The sequence below is a fragment of the Dendroctonus ponderosae genome, unplaced genomic scaffold (genome assembly GCF_020466585.1).
Source record: "Dendroctonus ponderosae isolate FM_Combo_2020 unplaced genomic scaffold, Dpon_F_20191213v2 Dpon_F_20191213_1, whole genome shotgun sequence".
Classification (NCBI taxonomy): domain Eukaryota; kingdom Metazoa; phylum Arthropoda; class Insecta; order Coleoptera; family Curculionidae; genus Dendroctonus; species Dendroctonus ponderosae.
Genome location: NW_026017110.1, coordinates 21,073,183 through 21,096,574, shown reverse-complemented (window position 1 = coordinate 21,096,574; position 23,392 = coordinate 21,073,183). Strand labels below are relative to the sequence as shown.

The following is a 23,392-nucleotide window of genomic DNA, read 5'->3' as shown; positions in this document are numbered from 1 at the left end:
CAGCATCTCTGTCCCAAACACCATCGACAAAAGAACCATGTTGCGCTTTGGTTAACGTTCCATGTTTACTACTGTTAACCATTTACAGACTGCAAAGCCATTTGCTTCCAACGATGTTATAATGAACTGCATTTTATGTTCCAGTGTTTAATTTTATGCAAGTGCACTCATTGTGGCTAGCTACACATTGCTTCCATACTATGGGGTTTAGGCAACCTTCAGCCAATTCGAGATCAAAGAACACTTTCAGGCACTTTCCAAATGTGAAACTGGCAAACTCGACAGGAAGAATATAAATAAAAAAAAAAACCATCAGCTACAGTTACTAGTACAAGCTGTCATAGAACAAGTTGTAGATAATTTAGCAACAATTAGTATACAAACTACCAAAATATGAAAAGCAACCAGGCAGTATTGAAATAAGCCCTCCTTGGCGTCTGAACAGTATTCTCCTTCTGCATAAATTCTGCAAATCTGAAAAGATGGGAATTAAGAAACCCCCAAAAGTGTTTTATTTCCAATACAGTTGTAAAGTGGGCAGATTTGCCACAAGAGTGTAGCCACTTTTTTAAGTTGATTGTGTTGCCAACAAATAAATATTTGCAGCCCTACATATTGTAAGTTCATCGGCAGTGTTGATTGGTTTATCTAGTAAATAGTTGTTATGTAAATTATGGTAAATTCAATGAATCTATGTAATGAGTTTCCTCCAAATCTTCGTCAACAGTCACCAAGACAGGTGGAAAGGTTGGCTTACTGTCTTCTCCTTTTAAAGTGGGACCTGCAATAAAATATTTGTGATGCTAAATCCTACTGTGTACACAAATAGCTTAAAAATATCGAGGATGAAAACTTGACAGTAAAACTAAGGATCAAAAACTTATTTTTCGTAAAAAAGTTATTTTTCGTTTGGAATGTGAGCACAATTTTATGTTGACACATCATCACAAAAAGTGAAGAACATGGAGTAATGGAAAAGGCCATATTTATGGAGAAGCAACTATTATTGTATCATTCATTACTTTATTGTTTGTGGCTAAATATGAGCTGTTGAATTGAATGGATATTAATTTGATTTGAAATTAATGAATTAATATTACCTTATAAACAAATCCCAAAAAAATTTAATCGCACCAGTTTTGCTTACTCAAAAATCTAACTCGTAAGACCTACAACAGTTTCTGAGTATCTGCTACGGTTTCCGAACTAACACATAAAAAACTTGAACAAAATAACACAAGTTACTTTTGTTCACCCAGTACAGTGCTCAAGAGTGAAAATTATAGATATGAAATTTTACTAATCAATTTATGAATTGTGATCAATCAGTATCATTCGAAGACCGTCCAAAAATTTTCCACGTGATTAATTTCATTGCAACTGATTTTGCTAGAATTTTACACTGTGCTGCGAAAATTTTACACTAAGTGGAGAGGGTCACTAAATTTCGCTATGAAAGAGCTGGCTTTTCCATTATTTTAATTTAAACGTTACTTTTATTACTTTTATTTAATTTTAGGACTGTTTTTTTTTCTTCAAAAAGGCAGGTCGATTATGATTTTCGATTTGAGTAAAGTGGTTTATGAAAATCTTGTAAAGAGTTTCAAAGAAAAACTTACAATTTGATGTAACAATTATCTAATATCCCCCAAGTACCTCTGAAGCATGAAACAAAAAAAAACAATTTACAGCAAATAAAGAAACTACCGAAATCATTGAGACGTTCATGGAAACACTTTTCAATAATTTGTTGTAGAAGTGGTTTCTTACTACAAGGAATATAAATGTTTTTAAATCAATATTGCCAATTTATCCCCCCGATTCTATAAACTTTAGACTTTAAACACGATTTTCTTAATTTTTAAAATGTATCACTTGCACTCTGTTGCCTCGAACACATTAAATAGTATATTCACAATTGTAAGTTTTGTGTGACGCTCGAATTTAGGATGCAATAAATCAGCTATTAATTTTTCAAAAAGCAACATGCAACTAAAATAAAAAAGCAAAAAACAATTTTCACCAGCAACTGTTTAGAAAATCTTCGTAAAATATAAGCTTAAAAGATTAAATCAATATCAGAGAACGAAATTGCGCAAAGTGTTGAAATGGAAAAACAGAAGGGCTCTTCCTTATATAAAGGGCGGCTCAATTAAAAATATCGCAAATGATGGCAAATACAAGAAAATTTATTATTCAGATGTTGTGTAATTTCTCGGGGAAAACCCGAAGGTGATACAACTTTTTATAGATGGCGCTGTTAACGTCAGGTGGCGATAACTCCCATTCTTTAAATGAATTGGTATATTTCTTACTACAAAATCCATGAGCATTTGGTTCTAAATTAAATAGTATTAACGTTTTAACATAGTAATTACACAACATTTGTATAAAACATTTTCCTGTATTTGCTATAATTTACTAGGTTGGTTACGTGACTCGTTCTTTTAAAATGAGCCACCCGTATATGTTATATAAATATACGAATATTACTGTATACATATATAACAAAATTACTCATTGATTGATAACTTACCATGCTCAGTACCCTGTACCATTTTGACTCAGAGAGTGATCATCACTTTTTCAATTTATCAACGTACCGATACCAATATGATCTATAAGATGTGGACACAGTTGTAGACATCGCTAATGTTTACCTGGAGAAAAAAATATATTTTATCAATTAGGAAATCACTAGAATTACTACTTTAGAGAGAATTACTACACTTTAGAATAGGGCTGCCATCAATAATCGTACGATTCAATGCGGACTTAGAGCATGTTGAAAATTATTTCAAATTGTAAAAAGTTTCTGGAAACTTTTGGGGTTATTTGTCGTTTGCCAGCTGCAGGATGACGATATTGGTAGCGAATCTCGATCTGAGGGTATCAAGAAATCGGTAATTTTTATTTTTGTAGATTTGATAAGATTTACGATATTTTTTGTTTTCAGTGTTTCTTTCGTTTACAATCTGTGAAGTCTGTATAGAATCTGTGAAGCTGAGTTAATAAAAAATAAGTTACTAAAGCTGTTCAAATTTATTATGAGTATAATCTCGTGAGTGCGTAGTATAATACTGGCATAAGAAAGCTGTGCACATAAAACTTTAGCTGAATATAAAGGCAGCGCAATTCACGAAATAAGGCCAATTGTCGACCACTTTGATTCCACTAGACCGTAGAAAAGCACATCAAACAGTGAGTTTTTCTCAATAGAACGGTGTCTCAATAATGGCTTTTAAATTTTGGATTTTGTCGCTCCAAATTCGGCAATTTAATTTGAAAATCGCTGTTCAATTCGCCAAACTCACCGTGCGCTACGTTCATTTTACGGTCGATATAATCGAAAAAAATCCAGAACCCATTATGGAGACGCCGTTAAATCCAGGAAAACTAACTGTTTTTGTGCTTTATGGCCTGGAAGAAGTCTGGAAGTGGTCGCAAATTTTACTTCTTTCGGGAATTGCGCTTCATGCTATAATGGCATACAATATTCTTTTCAATAAAGCCAGTACCCTGACCTTGACATTAATACTATGAGTTTTATTTCAGCTTGAAGTTCTATACCTCTAAATAAGCAGCCTTTATAAGGTCACTTAAGGGATGTTTAGGCCGAATTTGACTTCAGTCCGATAAATGCTCAAAAGTTGAGAAACACTGTGTCCGTTATTATATTTTCGAAAAATTCTACGAATTTCAATTAATAATATAGCCAGTTTGCTATCTGATTTTTTAAATATTTAAACAATATGTCGTCATTGATATTTCGCATAATTTAAATACATATTACCTATAGGCGATAACGAATACATTTTTATTGTGTCCCTTTCTTGGTTTAGTTTTGAATAAACGATTGTGTGTTATATATAGGTAGTTGGAATGGGAATTTCAAAGCCAATTAAAATGTGTGAAAGAATACAGGGTGTCCTATTAAAGAAGCTGAGCTAATCTTGTATCTAAAAAAAGCACGTAAAAAACCCCACAAAAAATCGTTTTTACTTTTACTATATTTTGTTTCATATTCGAGATAGAAATGGCGTGGAATATTGAAATCTTTTGAGAAACACGCTACTGCAGCCAAGATGGCGGGACCACAGCTATGCCGGCGATTTACAACAAAAAATGAATACCCTGTACATTAAATATCAATACCTATTATTTTCTTGTTTAATACGCTTGTCTAATAAGTTACAATGCTTTGAAAACAATCAACCACAGATTTACATTCAGGAAGGGATTATTGGGTTTGAATCGCTTTTCAGGAATTTTGGGTGCATTCCAATTGTCGAGCCAATAGCTAATTTTCTATATTTTCCTTTAATTAACCCTTTCTGAAATCTCCCTGTTTCATTCCCGGATTTAATAAAATCTAACTAGAACTGAATAAATAAAAAGGTTTCACTTACCATGAGTAGTACAGCGTAGAGCACAGAATGATCAAGTTTCGCAGGAATTTACTAAAATATTTGTGCGCTAAATTTTTGGCAGTCAGAAATATTCCGGYTTTGCTAAAGCATCCTGCGCGTTGGCCCTTCAAACCACCAAGTGCCAAGAGAGACAAGAAATGTTTATGTTTTCCTCGTGCAATAAAAAACATTAAAGTAGATAGACTGATTTCCTTTAAAAATATATGTTAAAATGTGGTTCAACCTGTGCCTTTGAAAGGGCAAATATCACCAATTTTAGATCATTACTTGTAGTTAATTCAAGGTATTTTTTATTGGTTTGGAATTAAACTTCTATTGTACAAATTAAAAATGTCACTACACTTTCAAGATTTAATTCCAAATTTTATTAAATTTCCGGTATTAAATGTACCAAAGCCCCAGACATTTTATCAACTGGCATTTATAAATGCAGGGGGTTATTTAAGCATGTGCCTTGCATTAAATAGATACTTAACTGGTAGTTTTAATCAGAAAATCATCAACTTATTCAAATTTCTTATAAGTTTAGGTGGCCAATGTTTTCAATTGAATAAACAGAATGTGGAAATAAAACACTCCAATGAATTGGAGAAAAACTCTTGAAAAACGCTTCCATTGCTATTTTCTCGACTCTTGCGACTGTTTTTGTAGATCGCTTCGTTTTTGAGACAAAAACTAAAATCAGTTTCTTCCATGCCCCTGGGTTAACCTAATGAATCATTAAAGCAACCAAACCATGCAGTAGTAGATATAAAATACCAGAAAGTAATTTATCTTTTCAGTTTTTCCGCACAGACAAATTATTTTGCTTAAACAAATAAGCACAACACTATTGCAAAACTTTGTTACTTCTACCCATATAAAAACATCATATAAACTTTTCTTTACAGAATCAACTCCTGAACTTTAGCTACGGAGCTAAAATATGTAAAATATATAACAAAACCCTGCTGTTGGAAAAAATGTAAAATAATTACTCCCCTTAGTAAGTAATAAACGAGGAATATGGAAATATGCAAGATTTATTTCTCGGGGATAATATAAGATGACCAGAGGAGCTACTATAAAATTTTATTTACAAATTTTTCATGAAAACAATGTATGAATGTGTGAACAAGAATAATAACGAAACTTGACACAGAATATAATTTTATTTCGTAAAAAAATATTTTAAAATAACATACAATGTGAGTAAAAATCCCTTTCTCCAACTTAAGCCAGTATAACTCGTGCCGAACGGATTTTCTCAAATCCCTACGAGATCTACGACATACGATTTTCTCAAATCCCTACCCTGTTCTAACATGTTTACTAAAACCGACAGAAATTTTTGAAAAATTTCTTCATGCGTTTCTCCGAAATTCAAGAATGTGTATTCGTTGATTTTCAAGCACAGCATCAGCGGTTGGGGTTGAAAAACAGTTACTTCAAGTGTGTAGCCTTGGTCGACTAGATACATCTCTAACTCGTTCCATGTGCGAAACCTGACCTGAAAAGTAAAAACACATGCATGATTTTCTAATTCCATGAACAGAAAGTTGATATATTTTCTACCAACTGCCACAAAAATGAGAATAAATTATATATACGATTTAAGTTTAATATTGATTGATGCTGATTATATAGATAGCTTTACACATTTTTCGCAGAGTCTTTGCAAATAATTTAAATATAATGTCTTGAAATGCAGGCGATAGATTTAAAAGCCTGTCATGCTTTCGATATCAATTGATGTTATAAAACCCGATCCCGAAAACAAATCTAATTAATTCTAATCTATTGAAGAACGTGTCTAATTAACGTTGCACCAAAGTTTAATAGAGTCAAACTGGTTAGGAGATGCCTGTTTATTCAGTAAGTTGTTATATGTTTTCAGACCTGTCTAAAAATTAAAATAATAGGTGAATAAACACTGAATGATGATGAATAAGTACCATTTGCTTCATTTACGCTTTAAGTTGCTTCATGAGAATTACAAAAAAATATACGTCTTCATATTGATAATGCAAGACTAATCAAGTGCAAATATTTCATAAGAAATAAATATTATGAAAGTGGCATAAGAACAGGTAATTAAAGAAATAAATACAAAATCGTAAAAATGTTGGCATTTATCATGTAGGTTCATACCAATTTATCTTTAGATGATTCCAAAACACTCCTAGTATCTGGATGTGTTCCAATTTTCATATTCTTCACAATATCTGTATATTTTTGCAATGCTTCATCTATCTCTTGAATAGCTGAAACATTGGAAGGTACGGCATTCTGAATGCTTTCTGAAAGCTGTATTTGCTTATATATAGTGCCAATACCTTGCTGCTGTATTCTAAAAAGACAAACAGTTTTATTAGAGCTTTTCCGTTCAACGTGACGAAAAGCTTTAACTGGAGCAGAAGGTCTGATATCAGTAGCTATAACAAATTTTCTTGAGATAATAATAAAACCAGCAAAATAACTGGGAAAGAAACAAATAAATAATTAATTGTTAATATGACCCACATATGTAACATTTTCTTCGCGGCATCCTGTTTTGCTGTTTTTTTGGAAAATCCAAAGCCTTCGACAGTGAATTCCAGAAAATCACAAATAACACAGAATTGATAATTATGTAGTATTTCTTTGTGAATGTAAACGGCATGTGGAAGTTTGTGCCCAGATGATAATTCATTTAGTTTTCCAATAAAATTAATAGTTGGTATGTGCTTTGGTGCTGGAGTGGGTAACATACAAATGCTGGGTAACTAAAATGGAGATATGTACTGAAAATCAAAATTACCGGAGTTGGCAACTACATTTTACCTGATCTGAGTCTTCCGTTCTAATACCCAAATAATTGAGAATTAAAACTGCGGCATTGTGTTTGGCGGATTTTCTTGAGGAGCCTGATGCAGACACTCGTTGAATGCCAATGTCTACGTAGCACATAAAGTATGAATAGTATGAGTTATCCGATTCTTCATATGTATATATTGGGGATGGCAATTTCCGTTGTGTCATTAGTTCTTGTAAAATTGAGACTGGACTTTTCAACATTCTGAAAAAACTGAGAAAGCATATTTGAATACATGCAGCCAAATCACGTAATTCAATTAATTACAAGGGATCTTTGCATATACTCGTATTATATGTATTTAAGCAATATATTAGTTTATCAGTAATGAGCAAGAATATTCATTCAGATAACCATACGTAGTACAAACAATAATTTGATAATGTTTTTGTTTAGTAGTAGTAGCCAGACCTTATTACAGTAGTAAATAATCAACTTACTCTGGAAATACCTGAGCAGATTTGCTACCTATAGATTAAAACACTATAAACGATCACTTTAACGATATGACTGACAGTACCGATGTTTCGACTTCAGCTCTCTAAAAACCACTCAGAATATTTCACATATATTTTATATTTTATGCACTTTTGTAGTTAGTGAATACACTTTAAATCAGCGAATGTTGGATTGAATATTATTGGTCCATATTTTAAACTACTGCTACAAAAATTGGCAAGTTTTTTTGATCTTGGAGATTCAGTCTAGGTGGTGGTCGGAAAATTTTAAAATTTTTACCTACCAAGCTTTAGGCGGTAAATGTTTTCCGTCTACTTTATGGCTGGAAGAGTTATTAGTAAAATCAATCAGAAAATGAGGCATACATTTCATTGATTTTTGTAATAACTTTTCCGGCCCTAAAGAAGGCGAAAAAATAAATCGTCGTCGAAAGCTTGATGGCTAAAAAAGTAACTTTCCTCACCACTGCCTAGACCGTTGAAAACTAGTTTTGCGTTGGATAGTCTTGAAAAATTATTACACAATTTAATAAACCAATTTACCTTCTGTTTCAAATTTCTCTGGGTCGTTCAGATATATCGTAATACTGTCTATTATCTATTTTATCACATGTAACTAACTCAAACGTTCTTCCATTTTTGAAAAATCCATTATCTATTTCAAGGCAATTGCTCGTCTAAGTTAAAACTAGTATTTTTTTAACTTCACATTTCATACTATCATTATGGGTATTGAGGGAGATTAAAACTTAAACATAGATTATGCTTATATATTGTATTATATATCTACATCTGCATTTTCTTAGTCTTTCAAATTTTAGAATTTACAAAATTACATAAACTACTGACCTTAAATTCGATTTTACTTTGTTGTTTTCTGCTTCATAAATGATATTCGATATTTTCTAATTGAATTAAAATTAAAACAGTTTTCCTATAATTCTAAGACATATAATTCAGGTTTGTTGTTTAACTTATGCTTGTAGAAAATTCGCCAATTCCACTGTTTTATTATTCGTTGGACTAGGAATTTATTGCGTCAATTCCATATTAAAAATTCATGAAGATTCAATGAAAAAATAATATTTGAGCATAGCGTTCGTAAATATACAGGGTATTCTACGTATAATAAATATTAAGACACATTATTTTTTCGTTGTTTCACATCGATCTGCTATGAATAATAGACGTCAACCATACCGCATTAACTAAGGCTTAAAAATTATTTTAGACTAGCCTTAGAAGAGAATTAATATAGAAAATAAAAGAAAATTCAATCAACGGTATGCAGAATGCGAGACCGTTCCTCTATACACATTTACCATTTCATTTTTGTCACTCAGGAAAATGTATAAAAATGTAAAAAACTGCTTAGAAGACGCTGCAAGTTTTAGAATAGTTTGCTAGAATTCTAGAATCATGTGGAAATTAATTTTTGCTCAAAAGCTATTTATGCTTGTCACTGGAATACCCTGTATACTTTCTGGAAAAATGTTCGAACTTGGAACTTTCTCCCACTCGAATATCGATTTGTTTTGTTATTAAAATAGTTCTTCAATGATTTCAATCCAATGGTAAAAATAGTAAGCATGAAAAGGCTTGCAAGCCTTTTCATCGAGTTAAATAATATGTTGTTCGGAAAAAAATGGCTATTAATAAATGTAATCCATTCAGTTCATACAAGATAGTTTAAAGTCTCGGAACATAACATGTCTATACTAATAATAAGTTCAGTCGATGTTTATGTACTTTAAACATATTAAAAACCCTGTAGAAAAAGTCCTATAAAGCTAGTTAAAATTGGCAACGACTTCAATATATTGTGATCGTTACTTGACATAAAATATTAAGGATCGATATAAATTTTAAGTAATCGAATCACTTTAAATTGCGGATGATTGTTTCAAAAATTAATTCTGCCACAACTAAACTGAAGTAGTTAGTTAAAGCTCAAATTGTCTTGAAATGAAATATGTGACCCGGAAAAATTTATTCAGGTTTTGTTTTAGCGCCTTATCGATAGCCTGAATTAGCGCAAAAAGTTAGAGTTGATCGCATTCAGGATAAATCTGCCAATGGTAATCTGAATCACAGATTATAACTTTCAGGACCGGTTGATTATCTCAAAGGTGTGCTTCTTAGTTCTCGATGCTGCGTAAACGTCTAAACAACTAAAAACCCTGGCAGATGGATAATAATAGATTTGAACCATAGCCTCAGTTTGAGGAAACACTAATGTTAATGCTGACCACGTTAATGAAAACCATTTAAAATAAAATCTACTCCTCAGTCGGAGTCATGAAATGAAAGTCATGAAAAGCATCTTAGAAACTGAATAATCAGTACAGTAATATAAATAAACAATTAAATAATAAGTCGAGGAAACAGAAACATAAATAGACAAAACGACTTATTAATTGTGATTAGAACTTTTTGAGCAACATCTCTTTGCTGAGTTCATCTGTGAGTTTCAAGGAACAACATGGAATTACTTCGGAAAGGACGTCAACACATAAAAATGCAATTTTTGAAACAAAAAGTGGAATTTTAGTTAAAGCGATCAGGAAAGATTATTATGAATAGATATAGAAGCGCTATACAAGCCATTGATCAATCGAAAATAAGTTAGGGGTCGAATCGAAAAAAGTTATATTATTTATGGTGTACCGTTTTTCGAAAGTTTAGTTTGTAAATTTAACTAACAAATTCAGATTTTTTAATTCTCTGATGTTGAAACAGGTGAAAATTTCTTGGTCATTTAGCAACAGCAATAGAAAACCTTAACATTTCGTTTGAGTGGTTGCCAGTTAATACTACTGGAAGATCAAATAACTTTTGAACTTACATGAGCAAATAAGATTTGGCCAACAGAAAAGTAAACCACCAATTTGTCAGTACAACTTGGACAATTTGGCAATTGTAAAACTAACAATAGTTTATTCTTACCTAAACATGAAAATATCCTAACTACAGTTTCATTTACTAGCAGTTCGTTCTTAACATTATTCCTTCAGGACTGGAACTGTTTTCATGCAAAACGAGTTCTTCTGGAATATTATTAATGACACTAACCCCCGGAAGTTTTGACACTTTCCTCACTTCCAGCTCAGTTGTGAGATCTTCGTTCCTATTTAAAAGATAGTCCAAATCGTGAGATATGCTATCCAAAACGCCATCCAGATTGTCTTCTCGAAAAGTAACCTGGCGGGGCTTAGAAGCAATTGTTTCTTGCTCTTGCTTTACAATCGCTTCAGAATCACTTTCCTGATTTTCTGCATGACCATCAGGCTGAGTTCTCTGAGATTGATCTGCAATGGTTTCAGCTTCTAGTATTTTTGATATGGCATCATCTGGAGTGATAATAACTTGTGGCGGAAACATGATGCGCACTGTTTTATGTTCTCCAGATTTTTTTTCACTTTTTATAGCCGGATGCAAACGAGATACGCCATCTGGTTCTTCCAGATCTGGTTTTGTGGTACACGCTACCAAATCCAGACCCACGTAAGTAGTCAAAATATCTGGGGATTGAAACATGCAATTACTGGAGTTCTGTTTTTTATTTGAAGGATAGGAACTGTGTGATTCCAAATCCCGTTCATATACTGCAGGACTTTCATGGACACTCAAGTCGCAGAAATTCGAACTCGTGTGCAGACAACTTTCAAAAGCATTGGATAAGCTTTGCGCTTTGCTGATTGAAGTTTTCGGAGTGTCGATGGTTTTCACAGACATAAGTTGAATGTCGTGTCGGTTCGGACCACTTTGGTTGTCCAGGTCAGCGTCTTGTTTGGTCGAGACTAAAAAAGTTGACAAATGATTAAAAAGTGGATAGTTTACATTATCTGCTGTAGCTCCTCAATTTTACTTACAGTGTAACGAGCCGGATGAATCAATGCTGAAAAAGCTGTTCTCTCTTTTGGGCTTCTTTTTAAATAAATCTTTCAGATTTGTCTCAGATTTCAAGACGTAGCATGTAATTAGTATCAGATTCTAAAATAATATCAAACATCAGTGAAATAAATTTTCATTTATTTCACATGCAGGTTAAGCTGTGTAAAGTTAAGTAGACTTTAAAACTAGTTTGGAAAAATACTTGCCAATAGTACATTTACTCCTGCAAATTGGTATATACTCCATACTAGTTTCTGATTGTTTATGTATAGAATGCTGCTGACAACAAATATCAAAATAATTCCAAACAAGCAACTTGCTCTTCTGACCAATGACAATCTGAAATATTTTTCAAACAAATAGTATATTTCAAAAAAATGCCCTAAAAATTCTGCATTGTGAGTTATGTTCCAAGTGCATCTAGCAATTTTTCGAAATATCCATGGGAATGAAAAATTTAAATAATGAGTTCACGTAGTGCGGATTCTTGCCTTGCATAGAGAAAGAGTATTTTAAATTATAACAAATGGAGTTAGTAGAATTGGGAATGCTCTACAGTTTTGTAAGGTGAGGGTAAAGCCATATTGGAAGATTCTGAAAAAATTAGTAAATGTTAACTAAAACTCCTCAACAAAATAGACGTTACACGAACAAATTTTGACTAATTTTGGAAGGGAATAAATTCTGATTGCTGTGAGCGATTTGATTTCTGTTTTAAGCGATATTTAGTGCAGTTTTTTTTGAATCAGTGTCCATTTTTACATAGACTTATTGCCTCAGATAAACTTTCTACAGGGTGGCATATAAAACAATGCAAAGTCGATGTTCCACAAGCACTGAGTTGAACAAAAAAAAGTTTCTTATCTAGTTCAACAGCACAAGTTTAAGACAGACCTCGTACCTCGCAAAAGCGTTTCTAAATTTGTTGACCATCTGGTTTATTTACAGAGTGGTCTCAAGAAACGCAAGTTGTCCGCCTTGTAGCGAATATTTTTCTCTTGAACCAATTTTCAAATTTTAGGTCTCATAATGAAGTTAAAACTTCACAGACAGATTGAGGAAAAAATTTGAATATAGAGGCTTGTATGAATAAACGAAAACTTTGAAAGTAAACTTCACTTCAGTTGCAAGTCTACTAGAATCACATATTTCGAGGGCAATTCTGATTTAAATAATTTTCCATATAATTCTGTAAATCGAATTTTCACCTTATATTGTCTATGAAGTTTTAGCTTCAACATACGCTCAAGATCGTGAAAAGTTAAAACTAAACTTTCCCAATGATTCAATGTAGACCATCAAATGATTTCTAAATTGAAGTAAAGACCGCGCCAAAATATACCTATCTAAACCGTAAAAGCAGGAAAAATGTATTAATATCAAATACTAAAAAATAATTAATGTTAGGTGTTTTAACGATTTAGAACCAAAGTTTCAACATATTTCCCTGTCGGCCTTATAATGTTGGCATTTTCTTTTTAACCTGTGGAACAGTTTGAGACTCTCTTCTAATGATGAATATGCAATTAGGGTGCTTGTCCGATTTCATCGTATTCTTATAAGTCGAAAAATCTAGTCTGAGAGTTAACATCCACATAAATATTACACTCATCATGAAAATTAGAAGTTAATCAAATTTGCCTCCAATTCTGGAAAATTTAAATGTAAAAGAACTAATTACTTTTTAGATACTGTATCCTGTTTCCCATGTAGATCATGAGCAGATTCAGAAATTTGATGAAACATCTAAAATTGAAATTAATTTAATTATAATTACAACATTTTTCATAGCTTCTAAAGTCTGCTATAAGTAATAAGCTTAACTTTTAATTTTCAGTTTTTTCCAGGATTTCAATCTACAACTATTTTGCTCACCACAGGCCTAATTTTTGCTCACCTTTTTTTCACAGCCACTTCGTGTTTTTTGCGAGACACAATAAGTTTCCCCAATTTATTCGTTACTGAGAAATAAATAAAAATGAACAACATCGTCACTATTACAATGACTATTAGGAAAATATTAAGGGCCAATGAGTTTTCCATCAGCCACCAAGATCTCAATTTCAGATTCATCGTTTTGTACGTTAAATGGTTCCCGAAGACTGTGATCAGCGGAACTCCTGGATATAAAACATAATTGATAATGGTAAACAACAAATAAAGCAACATATTTGCTTTTTCATGATTGTAAAAATGTTATTTTACCTGAAATAATTCCCACTACAGTGTATTTTGAGGACACCGATCTGGGTACCTCAGTCAGTTCAGTGAACACAATAAGAAGTTTGCTGAGATGGCTGGAGATGCCCACTAGCACAAACATTTCTAGCAAAGTTTGAAATACCATCAAATAACGCTAAAATATTTTTTTATGTTACAAAAAATAACATGGGTTTATTTATTTCCAACTTGCCTGTGGGGGTTCAATTATAATAGCAACCGCAAACAGCACTTCGCAAAAAAATAGGGAAACTGTACATTGCAGCTTGAGGTATATTAAACATGGGTTTTTAGTTAAAAAGCAGGAAATACCCAAACAGATCGTAGTGGAAATCGTTAAGATAATGCCCAAGAAAAAACTGGAAATTAGTACGTACTTATGAGATACGTTGGACGGAGTTTCTTCCTGAAACAGAGTTCAACCATTAAATGCCAAGTAATTTAATAAATTTTTATTTAGATGAGTAGGCAGAAATCACGGGTGTGGATGAAATAAATCCTGAAAATTTGAAACATTCACATAATATTGATTGCAGAACATTTTCTAAAACATTCCTATGAACAAATACTGATTTTAAAATTATTCAAAAACCTCAAATGAAATCATAATATGTTTTATTGCCACAGAAAATCTGAAATACATTTTATGGACAAAGCGATTTCAACTTTTTACGACGACAAAATATAAAGAATCCAACTTACAAAAGTTTGCGCTAACACCAAGATAAGAACATACGATCCAAATTTTGAACAAATGCACGTTGAGCTTTGTTCATCAATGGATTTTACAGTGCAAGTATAGATATCCCAGTCGTATGCAAAAGATCTCATATCCGCATATCCACATCTTACTTCCCATCGTTCCTTACTGGTAGCATTGAAAAAGTCCGTGCTGAATTTGTGCAGGAAATCTACTTTTATGGAAACATTCTCGTTTTTGGATAGGTTTGAGGAAATGGGGACAAAAGTGACTACTTGCGAGAATATCTGATATTGAATTTCATTTTCGTCTCTGGAAAATAATGTTTTAGATTAGCGTGGAAAATGTTTTTATTTTACTATACGACATAACAGTTAATAAATAAATCTTGGTTGAAATGCTTAACTCAAAATTTAAACGTTTTATGAAGGCATCAATGACAGAACATCTGCTTCACACTTACCTATTTCTTAAAAATAGTTTTGGAGGAAAAAATAACGACAAATTTCGATATACGATTCCAACAAACAAATCCGAATAGATTGACTTTAGTTGTGCAGTAAGTCTTGTGGAAACCCACGATTGTGATCTAGAACAAAATGTATCTTATATTTTCATATATTTAATTCATAACAGCAGCAGCAAAGAAATATACCCCATGTTGCACCCTAAATCGGAAATATTCCCTTCTGACATACAATATGAAAGACTATAGATTTTTATTATAAATTCCGTGTGATTTAATTTTCCTTAATATTTTACCAAGAAAATAGCTAGTCTGCTTTTGTTAAAAGTTCAAATATACAGGCAGGACTAGTTACCTTCCTGCTTTCATAGAATAAAAATTATCTGTGGGAATTGTTATGATTTCAAATATGTACTTCCTAGTTATTTTATTTTCAGTCCAATAAAAAGTATGTTTTATTATTTTGTGAATAGCTAGTAAAAGTGGATAGTGGACAAGTGCATCTTGAGCTAATAATCCCATAAGGAAAATAAGACAATCGTTTTTTTAGAAAATTTCAAGTTTTGTATTAATTTTCATTTTTAATGACATGCTGTAAACGAAATTATTTGTTGATAATATTAATTAGTTCTACAATGTCTTAACCTGTAAGCGTTTTAAAGCATAAAAAACCTGAATATATATGGAATAAGTAGGTATTATTAATCCCTTGTAAATGAATGTTATAAAAGCATTTGGTAATTTTAAAGCATTTGGCAAATTTCGTTCTGCAAGATAATTTTAATGACAGGACAAAAAAGAACATGAAAACTGCTTAATATTATTTTAATCGCAAGCATTGGAAAAACTTTGAAACAACTCGAAAAATAAGTTTGATCATATAAGATAAATAACAAAAACGTTCCATTATTAAACGCTAATAAAAACGAATAATTAACTTATTGACAAATCTAACTGTAGAAAATTATTTTAAAATTTGGATAATTATTTAATTGTTCCTTGTCAGGCACATACATATTATATTTTCAAATCGTATTCACAGAGATTTGCAAACTTGTCACTATTGTCCTTCTAGAAGCTGAGTTTTACTTACCTTAAAGTTTTACTGCCCGCCGGTACATAGAGCATCGTTAAAGTCGGGGTTTCTCTTACAACGGTAATATCAAGCGTATCGAGGGACAAGTTAAGAGCTTTAGAGCTGTCTTGCTCCACTAAATAAAAGCCGGATATTTCTAGTTGGTGAAATAGCACCGTTTGTAGCAAGTTGATATCCTGAAATATTTGATAATATTCTATGTGTTGCAAGATAAAGTTTATTTATGTAAATATACACTGTGGTTTGCAGCGGAAGCTTTCGAGTATTGGCTGTATTGGAATTGGAACCTGAAATGCATTTCTGGAAGCGTTTACTGGATTACATGTGAGTAATTTTTAAGGAAATCTAATTGTCCAGTAATGAGAGGGATGAGAGAAAAATTAGATTATTTGAAAACAAAATAAAATGAGATGTAAGTACAACGTTTGAAAACGGTCGCTTTAAACAAAAGCTATTTTTAAAACATTGTCTGTACTTCTGCAGACAAGCTTTTTATTAATTATTCTTAGCTGTTTTAGTTCCGGGTCTGCAAATCCTCTTAGGACATACAAGCCACTTACCTTTGCCCTCAATAATGCATCAGGAGATGATGAAATAGAATCCAATACAGATACAGCCGTCTGAGTCAGGTTTTGAATTGTGTGCTTTCCGAGTTTCGTTTGGTTCAAAAAAGCCAATATCTCGTTAAGCATAACTAGGATTCTTGTACCCTCTCCAGGGCGTAATGGTACGGATGATGTATAATGAAGGAAACCCGAAAATAAACTTTCAATACTTGCTGATCCATATCCGTACTTTAGTACTTCAAACTGAAAAAGGTAGCAACGGTGTTACCAGCACATCACACAGATTTTTTGTCTAAGCTAAAAGTGTATATGGGATGTCTGAAAATAACGTCAAAATATTTTGCAAAACAAGTGTAACAATTGCTTCTTAAAAGGGCTGGAATTATTTGAAGGCATAACTTAGTTTAAAAACGTTTTGCATCAAATTATAAATTTCGTGTATTGTTTAATAAATGAGTGTGAGAAAGAGGCAGGAGCGTCTTGTATGTAAAGAACTTTTACTAATTTCTCTTCTTATGATAGACATTATTCCCTTTGGGGCTTTTCTTCAAAAGAGCATCTCAAAGTTTATAAATTGACAGTCTCACTAACATATTATTGTTTCGCCTAAAAGCCATATGCTTAATTTTGCAGAAAATGATCTACCTTTTATCAGTTGGGAAAAGACGTCTTTTCTCTTGTCTTTAATTTTTTCAATTTCTCTGTCTTTCAGTAATACGCTTTGAAATGTCATGAAAAGTCTCAAGCAGAAAAGGTAGGATATGATAACGTTTGTATAAGTAGAAAATGCTCTCTATGTCACCCTGTCTTGCTACGCTGACTGAAATCTGCAACTGTCCCCAGAAAATAAAGTTTTCAGACCCACTTATTAGAGAATACCAAGTTTGAATATTCCGGCACAAACGGTTGGGAAAATATTGCCAGAAAAAGCCTGTTCAAAGTTCTCCTTTGAAAAGAAGTAATATTAGTATCTCTTTAAACAAGATTTGTATATTTTCGATAGATTCACATCCCGAAATATTTCCATGCATATCCATTATTTAAACGCCAGTTTAAATTAACTTTTAAACCATGCAATTGTTCCTTCACTCTTTTTGTGGGTCGCCAAAAAATGAGTATAAGCGTGTTTTTGATAAGATTATTCTGTTAAATTCTGTTGGTTAAATATTCTGTATAAAAACAACATAATCGCGTTTAAGTAAATAATACACTTGTTTACATTATGTTCATTGCGATAATTTTAAGAATTGGGAAGGAGTTTTAAGAGAGGTTTAAAAGGATTACGCACGGGTTGTTATTCAGAGAAGAACAACGCCAACGTTTTATTTATAAATAGAAAACGTGGCAGATTAAAAAGCACAAATGCTTGGCTGAAAAGGGGACTTAAGGCGTCTACAATGCTGATGAAAAAATTCATTGAGTAAAAAAGGACTTATAGATATCCCCATGCGTCAGCATTTTTGTGCCATGTCTCTTTTTATCTACGTTTCTCAAGAAGAACCGCAAAGCCTAATATACACTATGTACACTATGTATAATTAGAAAGGAGAAAATACAGTATTAAGTTAAAAATTAAATATACAAATTAACAGCAGAAGTTCATGTGATTGGACTGTATTGAAACATAGAGCCACGAAAACAAATTGTTTCATTCAGATTTAACAACAGAGAAGTTGTCCAAAATGATTTGCTTAACGCCTTAAAGTTGAAATACATTTATGCGTGGCGAAAACAGTATTAAAAATAATGTAAAATTCAATTGCCAAATATGTAGTATATCATTCAGGAAATGTTATAAATGGCACGTTCAAGTACGTTCCTTCAAGTGCAACTGTTGGCCTCAGAACAGCGAGATAATTAAGATTTGCTGTTTCCGCAATAACAGCGCCTCATTTCTTATTCACTGTAGTTGCAGCAACATTCTGCTCTGAACTTTAACCAAGTTTCCTACTGTTAGCCTACTAGTTCAGCACAAGGCACGTTAAACGATAATAGTATTATTAGAATGTGCTTAGACTTTGCTATAAATCTGGCCGATAAGTTTTTAGACAAATACATTCCAGCACATCAAGTTACTGCAGAAAGCAAAAGTTTCTCGCTTAACGTCTTGATGTATTCCGCGAAGTTCGGCACTTTCTTTGACACTTTTTGTTCGATAATTGAATTGAAACTTTAATTTTGGCACATATAATTTAGTTTTGGCATGTTTTATGATAATGCATCTTGGGTATAAGGAGTAGCTAGTTATTGAGATAGCTCACGTTGGGCTCAAAGTTCCCATTAAGGAGTTTTAACCTTCCATGCGGTTTAAATTGCTTCGTTGATATACTTACCTACTATTTACCCATTCAGGAATTAGACCTTGAAGTGGGTAGTGGTTTTATTTATCTTATGGAATTTTTCGATACAATTGAAAATTTGGTTTATAATTTTTAGCGAGCTTTTCAAACCTTGTTTTGAGAAAGTTAACCACGACCATCCAGGCCAATTTAATTTAAAGAGAATAAAACAGCAATTTTTGGTAATAAAATGAAACCAGCTTTACTAAAGCATGGCAAATGGCGCTTAAAATTCAAGGACGCAGCTAATAAATAAATACCTGCTCATAAACCTTCCTGAGGAATTCGCCTGTGCACTGCGAAAAGTCTGGAGCACCCCAAGCCGGAGTTTTTCCATCTCTAAGCATACATTTTCTGGATATTATTCCCGAATAATCCTTTGGACATTCTTGGACATATTCAGTGTCCGGCGCAGTCTCGGGCCAAATAAGTCCGTATTTAGTTTCATTCGAACAAGGGTGCACTTGCTTATCCAGAAAATGCACTTGAATGCTGCGTTCCGATGAAGTTAAACTGTCCTGAACTAGGCAGGAAAAATGTACGTCTTTCTAAAAGATAAGTTTGCTACATTTGGATTTCTTTTTGGGCGTTTGGCGAAATAACTGCGTATAACTTGAACTTATCATATTGTAGTGTAAAATTTACTAAATATTTTATTGCCATCTTCTCAAAACATAAATGATAATAATTACAAAACCACATGGCTGGGCAGCAGATATTAACTCTGTAAGATCTAAATCCGGTTCTATTCTAATATCAACTAGCAGCAAATTAGCATAAACCGTATACGAAAATTCACTGGCCTGCAAAACGAGGTTTCTCTACCTCAAAGTTTAATGTGCTTTTGAATCTTCAAATATAAATCATACCAAAATCACCAGAAGTTTGAGGTAATAATTCTCAGATTAAACTAGGCTTTCAGTCTGAAAATCGAATATTCAACGTTTTATTACTTTAATGCCCCCAAGAGAAGTACTCGACAACGAATTCTCTTCAAATCAAAAGGTGAAAAAATAACACAGGTGCGAACATTGCAATTTACAATGATTTGTCACGATTTTAGATTTTGTTCTCCGTATAGATTGTGCTTCGATATACACGCATAAATCTATGATTGCGGTTTATATTTTTTATAAATTATACATACTGACTTATAACAATTATAATTATCTATTTATTTTAGTTCTTACATATATCAGAGGGTAACAAAAAAAATTAATACACGAAATTGAAAGAAGATCCTGTAGTTTATCTAAATATTTTCAATTTAACAACGAATAACGAAAAGCATGCATGAAAGAACTAACGTATAAACCCCCTAAAACGGTCCTGAATTGTATAAAGCTAGTTATGAGAATAAGAATTTAGTTCAATTCCGTTCAATTGAAGAAAAATGGTATTCAAAATACTTACTTCAATACCAAACACCTGCAAAATCGTACCGGCTGGATAAAGGGTTTCATATCTTTCAGAGTCTGTTCTCACAGGAAGAAGCTCTTTATTTTTGGTCCAGCTGTAGGTGTACTTTCCAATGATGCCCCCATTTCCTTCTAAGGTTACACACTTAACAGTAAAATTTTGACCCTGTAATAGCATAATAATTACGGTTCCATTAAAATTAAAACTCTTAAGATTCGAAATAAAAATTTTACATTTCCTAAAGTTAAATTTCTTCAGAATGGAAGCAGATGCAAACTTAAAGATTAATCTCTAATAAAGAAAACCGCTTGGCTATTTGGGAATCTTATATATTATCGCAAAAGTGGCTATGCGTCCTTAATGTGTACAAGAGTGTTTATCCAATATGTATAGAAAACATATTAGTTTTGCTTTATGTTGCATTGTTAAGGCTGTCCCTCAAATAAAAGGCGACACGTAAAAGCTTTTCTGTATTTAAAAGGAAAACCATCAGATATTTTTTTACTTTTAAGGGTCTACGCGGGAAAATTAGAAATACAGGGGCGAAAAAACAATTTTTATGACAAAGCATGTCGAATAAAGGCTGAGGACATAAATGGCATCATATTAGCGACCCCAAATATTCATTAAATTGGCTTATCACTTAACTGTAGTATTGAGCTGACAAATCCGTGAAAATATGTGTATACATGTTTATGAATTTCAATCACAACGATGATATTTCAATCGCTGTTGTGTGCTTATTGGATATTTGTTGTGTTATGACCAAATCACTTGAATGCCAAATTGCCTAGTATTGTTTTCGGCGTGTTTTCATCGATTTTTAGTTGAAAAAAATCGTTTTTTGAATATGCTGCATAACAATAACATGCGTTTTCAGTCCCTTAGCATCAAATAATTGTCTCGCAATCGTATGGGAAATCAATTATCTTGCTACCTTCCGCACTGTTAAACTCATTGGCTCAATCTTCACAAGAGGAGGCCTCTTGACTTTCACAAATTTCGACTTGCATTGTTGAATATTAAAATCCTCCACTTGACATGTAAATTTTCCTTCGTCGTATTTTCGAGCCGTTCCGACAGCCAACAGGGCGGTATATTGGTCAGTCACGTGCGGGTCTTTTATCAGTTTTATCCATTTGTGGCTGAAAACCGAAAAAAAAGAGAATGTTTAATAGACGTTGAGGTGATAATTTTTCACCGCCTAGATATTCGAATTACATTCCGAAATGGATGACTATAAAATTTTACCAATTTTACCGGGACACCAAGTGACCTGAATTTGAATAGTTTAAGGTAAATGCAGGATATAAATAGATGATTTACCACACTGACGGATAAAACGCCTTTTCAGGCAACTGGAAGGATTTACTCAAAGGTCAGTAGCATCATTTAGCAACTATTGTTAACATAGAGAAAAAAATACGAAATTGTTTTCTATGGTACTAACAATGAGTAATATTAACCACAGTTATTTTTGAAGTAATTTTAAACAAATTATTTACACATCACGGATAAGGAAATACGTTGTTAATGAATCTAAACCAAGCCAAGTAATTAAATTAAATTTAATTTAATAAGCTTGGACTGAAAATGTGTAGTTGCAATTGTTTAATAATTATTTAGTTATTTGTGTCTAACATTTATAGTCTGTTTGCTAACTATATAATAACTTGAATTATAACTAAGCAAGTATATTTAAATATTTTTTTAAATGATTACTGCAAGTTAGTAATTTTCAATCGCGGAAAACTTTCAGAGGAGTAATGTTTTGCGAGTAAACCTTCCCTCCAATATTTGTTTGTGACATAGTAATTTTTAGAGTGTTTCGCTCATTTTCCCTAGGAATTACAATAATCGAAAATATTAGACAGAGAAGAAAATTTTGTATTGATTTTCATTTGCAAGTTCTATTTTCATTAATTTATTTTCACTATCCATTTTTGATTAAAACAAAAACTGTTGAGATTGCACAGAAAATTAAAAAGGACACAAAACTCACCGAGTAAAGGTCAGATTCACGAATGTTCCGTCTTTGAACCATCGAAAGGTCATTGAAGGCGAACCTCGGGCAACACAACTTAGAATGAATTCGTCGTTCTCCCTGATCACCCCAGGCTGATTTATATCCACACTCTGGAACAACAAAAAATTGCTTTAGAAACTTTGTTGTTTACTGCCGCTATAATTTAAAACTAAATTGGACCTCGGAAACGGAAAGAAAAGCAGATGGATTGGAAAAGTATTCACTAAATACAATCAGCGTTAGTCATCGTGCAGACATTATTCTCTGGAAAACTCATCAACCAGTCAATAGTATCAACTCATTTATAATAGGCTGGTTTTAGTGCAATGCAATCTAATTTAATTAAAAGCAAACGCGGCATTAATTCAAACCTTTTATGAAGTCTGATTTGCGAAACGATTCATCAAATTTTCTCTGAATAAATATGCTTAAAATTCTAATTCAAACAATCGCAATGTCGCATTTCCGTAAATTATCAAGTAAGTAATTGGCAACTTCCTTGGTAAGTTTGGTTAATAAGGACATTTCATGTAGAAATCCAGCTCTGACAGAAGAAGATTAATTGCTAAGCTTCCCGGTTCACAAATATACTTTCGGATATTGGGACGTCCATTCGAAATGGAATAAATTGACCTATTTAACGAAAATGCTACTTGTTTGCACGTAGAATCAGTAGGTCCATTAAAACGGCCCACCCAGTAAAATTATTTTGGCATTATAAAAATTGATCCGTAAAATAAAACAGTTTTATACAAGTTACTCCAGTGCATGCCAAATATTACGAAATGTGGTTCTATTTTGAGCCCGTTTTGGTCGAAACGATATATTGCTAAATTAGAAACCAAAAACACTTTACCTCAATAAAGTTTACATTAATATATAAAACCAGCTCGAAATTTTTACTTGTATTTTTGTTCGTATAGTTGCAACTTTACAGTTGCATCG

The 23,392-nt window shown here is 32.6% G+C and overlaps 3 protein-coding genes and 2 long non-coding RNA genes across 5 annotated transcripts in view; 1 reads left to right on the top strand and 4 right to left on the bottom strand.

Moving 5' to 3' along the window:
* Positions 1–473: 473 nt before the first annotated feature.
* Positions 474–4,557, bottom strand: LOC125504978. Its single transcript, XR_007281856.1, has 3 exons — positions 4,410–4,557; positions 2,537–2,660; positions 474–781 (listed from the first exon to the last, which is right to left on the bottom strand). It is a non-coding gene; the product is annotated as an uncharacterized LOC125504978 (long non-coding RNA).
* A 34-nt stretch (positions 4,558–4,591) lies between these two features.
* On the top strand, positions 4,592–5,573 carry LOC125504979. The gene is made up of 2 exons (XR_007281859.1): positions 4,592–4,713; positions 5,321–5,573. It is a non-coding gene; the product is annotated as an uncharacterized LOC125504979 (long non-coding RNA).
* On the bottom strand, positions 5,563–7,830 carry LOC109533777 (interferon-inducible double-stranded RNA-dependent protein kinase activator A homolog). The gene is made up of 5 exons (XM_019899182.2): positions 7,704–7,830; positions 7,233–7,476; positions 6,933–7,174; positions 6,561–6,759; positions 5,563–5,919 (listed from the first exon to the last, which is right to left on the bottom strand). Exons 2-5 carry the CDS (start codon positions 7,464–7,466, stop codon positions 5,677–5,679), a joined length of 918 nt encoding a protein of 305 aa, XP_019754741.2. The 5' UTR covers positions 7,467–7,476; positions 7,704–7,830; the 3' UTR covers positions 5,563–5,676.
* Positions 7,831–8,477: 647 nt separating this feature from the next.
* Positions 8,478–13,967, bottom strand: LOC109533782. Its single transcript, XM_048667834.1, has 5 exons — positions 13,821–13,967; positions 13,513–13,735; positions 11,822–11,954; positions 11,594–11,714; positions 8,478–11,521 (listed from the first exon to the last, which is right to left on the bottom strand). The coding sequence occupies exons 1-5, from the start codon at positions 13,960–13,962 to the stop codon at positions 10,704–10,706; spliced, it is 1,437 nt and encodes a 478-aa protein (XP_048523791.1). The 5' UTR covers positions 13,963–13,967; the 3' UTR covers positions 8,478–10,703.
* Positions 13,968–14,013: 46 nt separating this feature from the next.
* LOC109533775 overlaps positions 14,014–23,392 on the bottom strand; it is a 95,724-nt gene continuing 86,345 nt past the window's right edge. Inside the window, exons 11-19 of the mRNA XM_048661157.1 lie at positions 22,424–22,557; positions 21,359–21,566; positions 20,416–20,586; positions 19,263–19,550; positions 16,658–16,906; positions 16,095–16,273; positions 14,999–15,124; positions 14,538–14,847; positions 14,014–14,241 (exon numbers count right to left, since the gene is read on the bottom strand). Coding sequence (XP_048517114.1) covers positions 14,014–14,241; positions 14,538–14,847; positions 14,999–15,124; positions 16,095–16,273; positions 16,658–16,906; positions 19,263–19,550; positions 20,416–20,586; positions 21,359–21,566; positions 22,424–22,557 — 1,893 coding nt within the window. The remainder of the gene's footprint in view (positions 14,242–14,537; positions 14,848–14,998; positions 15,125–16,094; positions 16,274–16,657; positions 16,907–19,262; positions 19,551–20,415; positions 20,587–21,358; positions 21,567–22,423; positions 22,558–23,392) is intronic.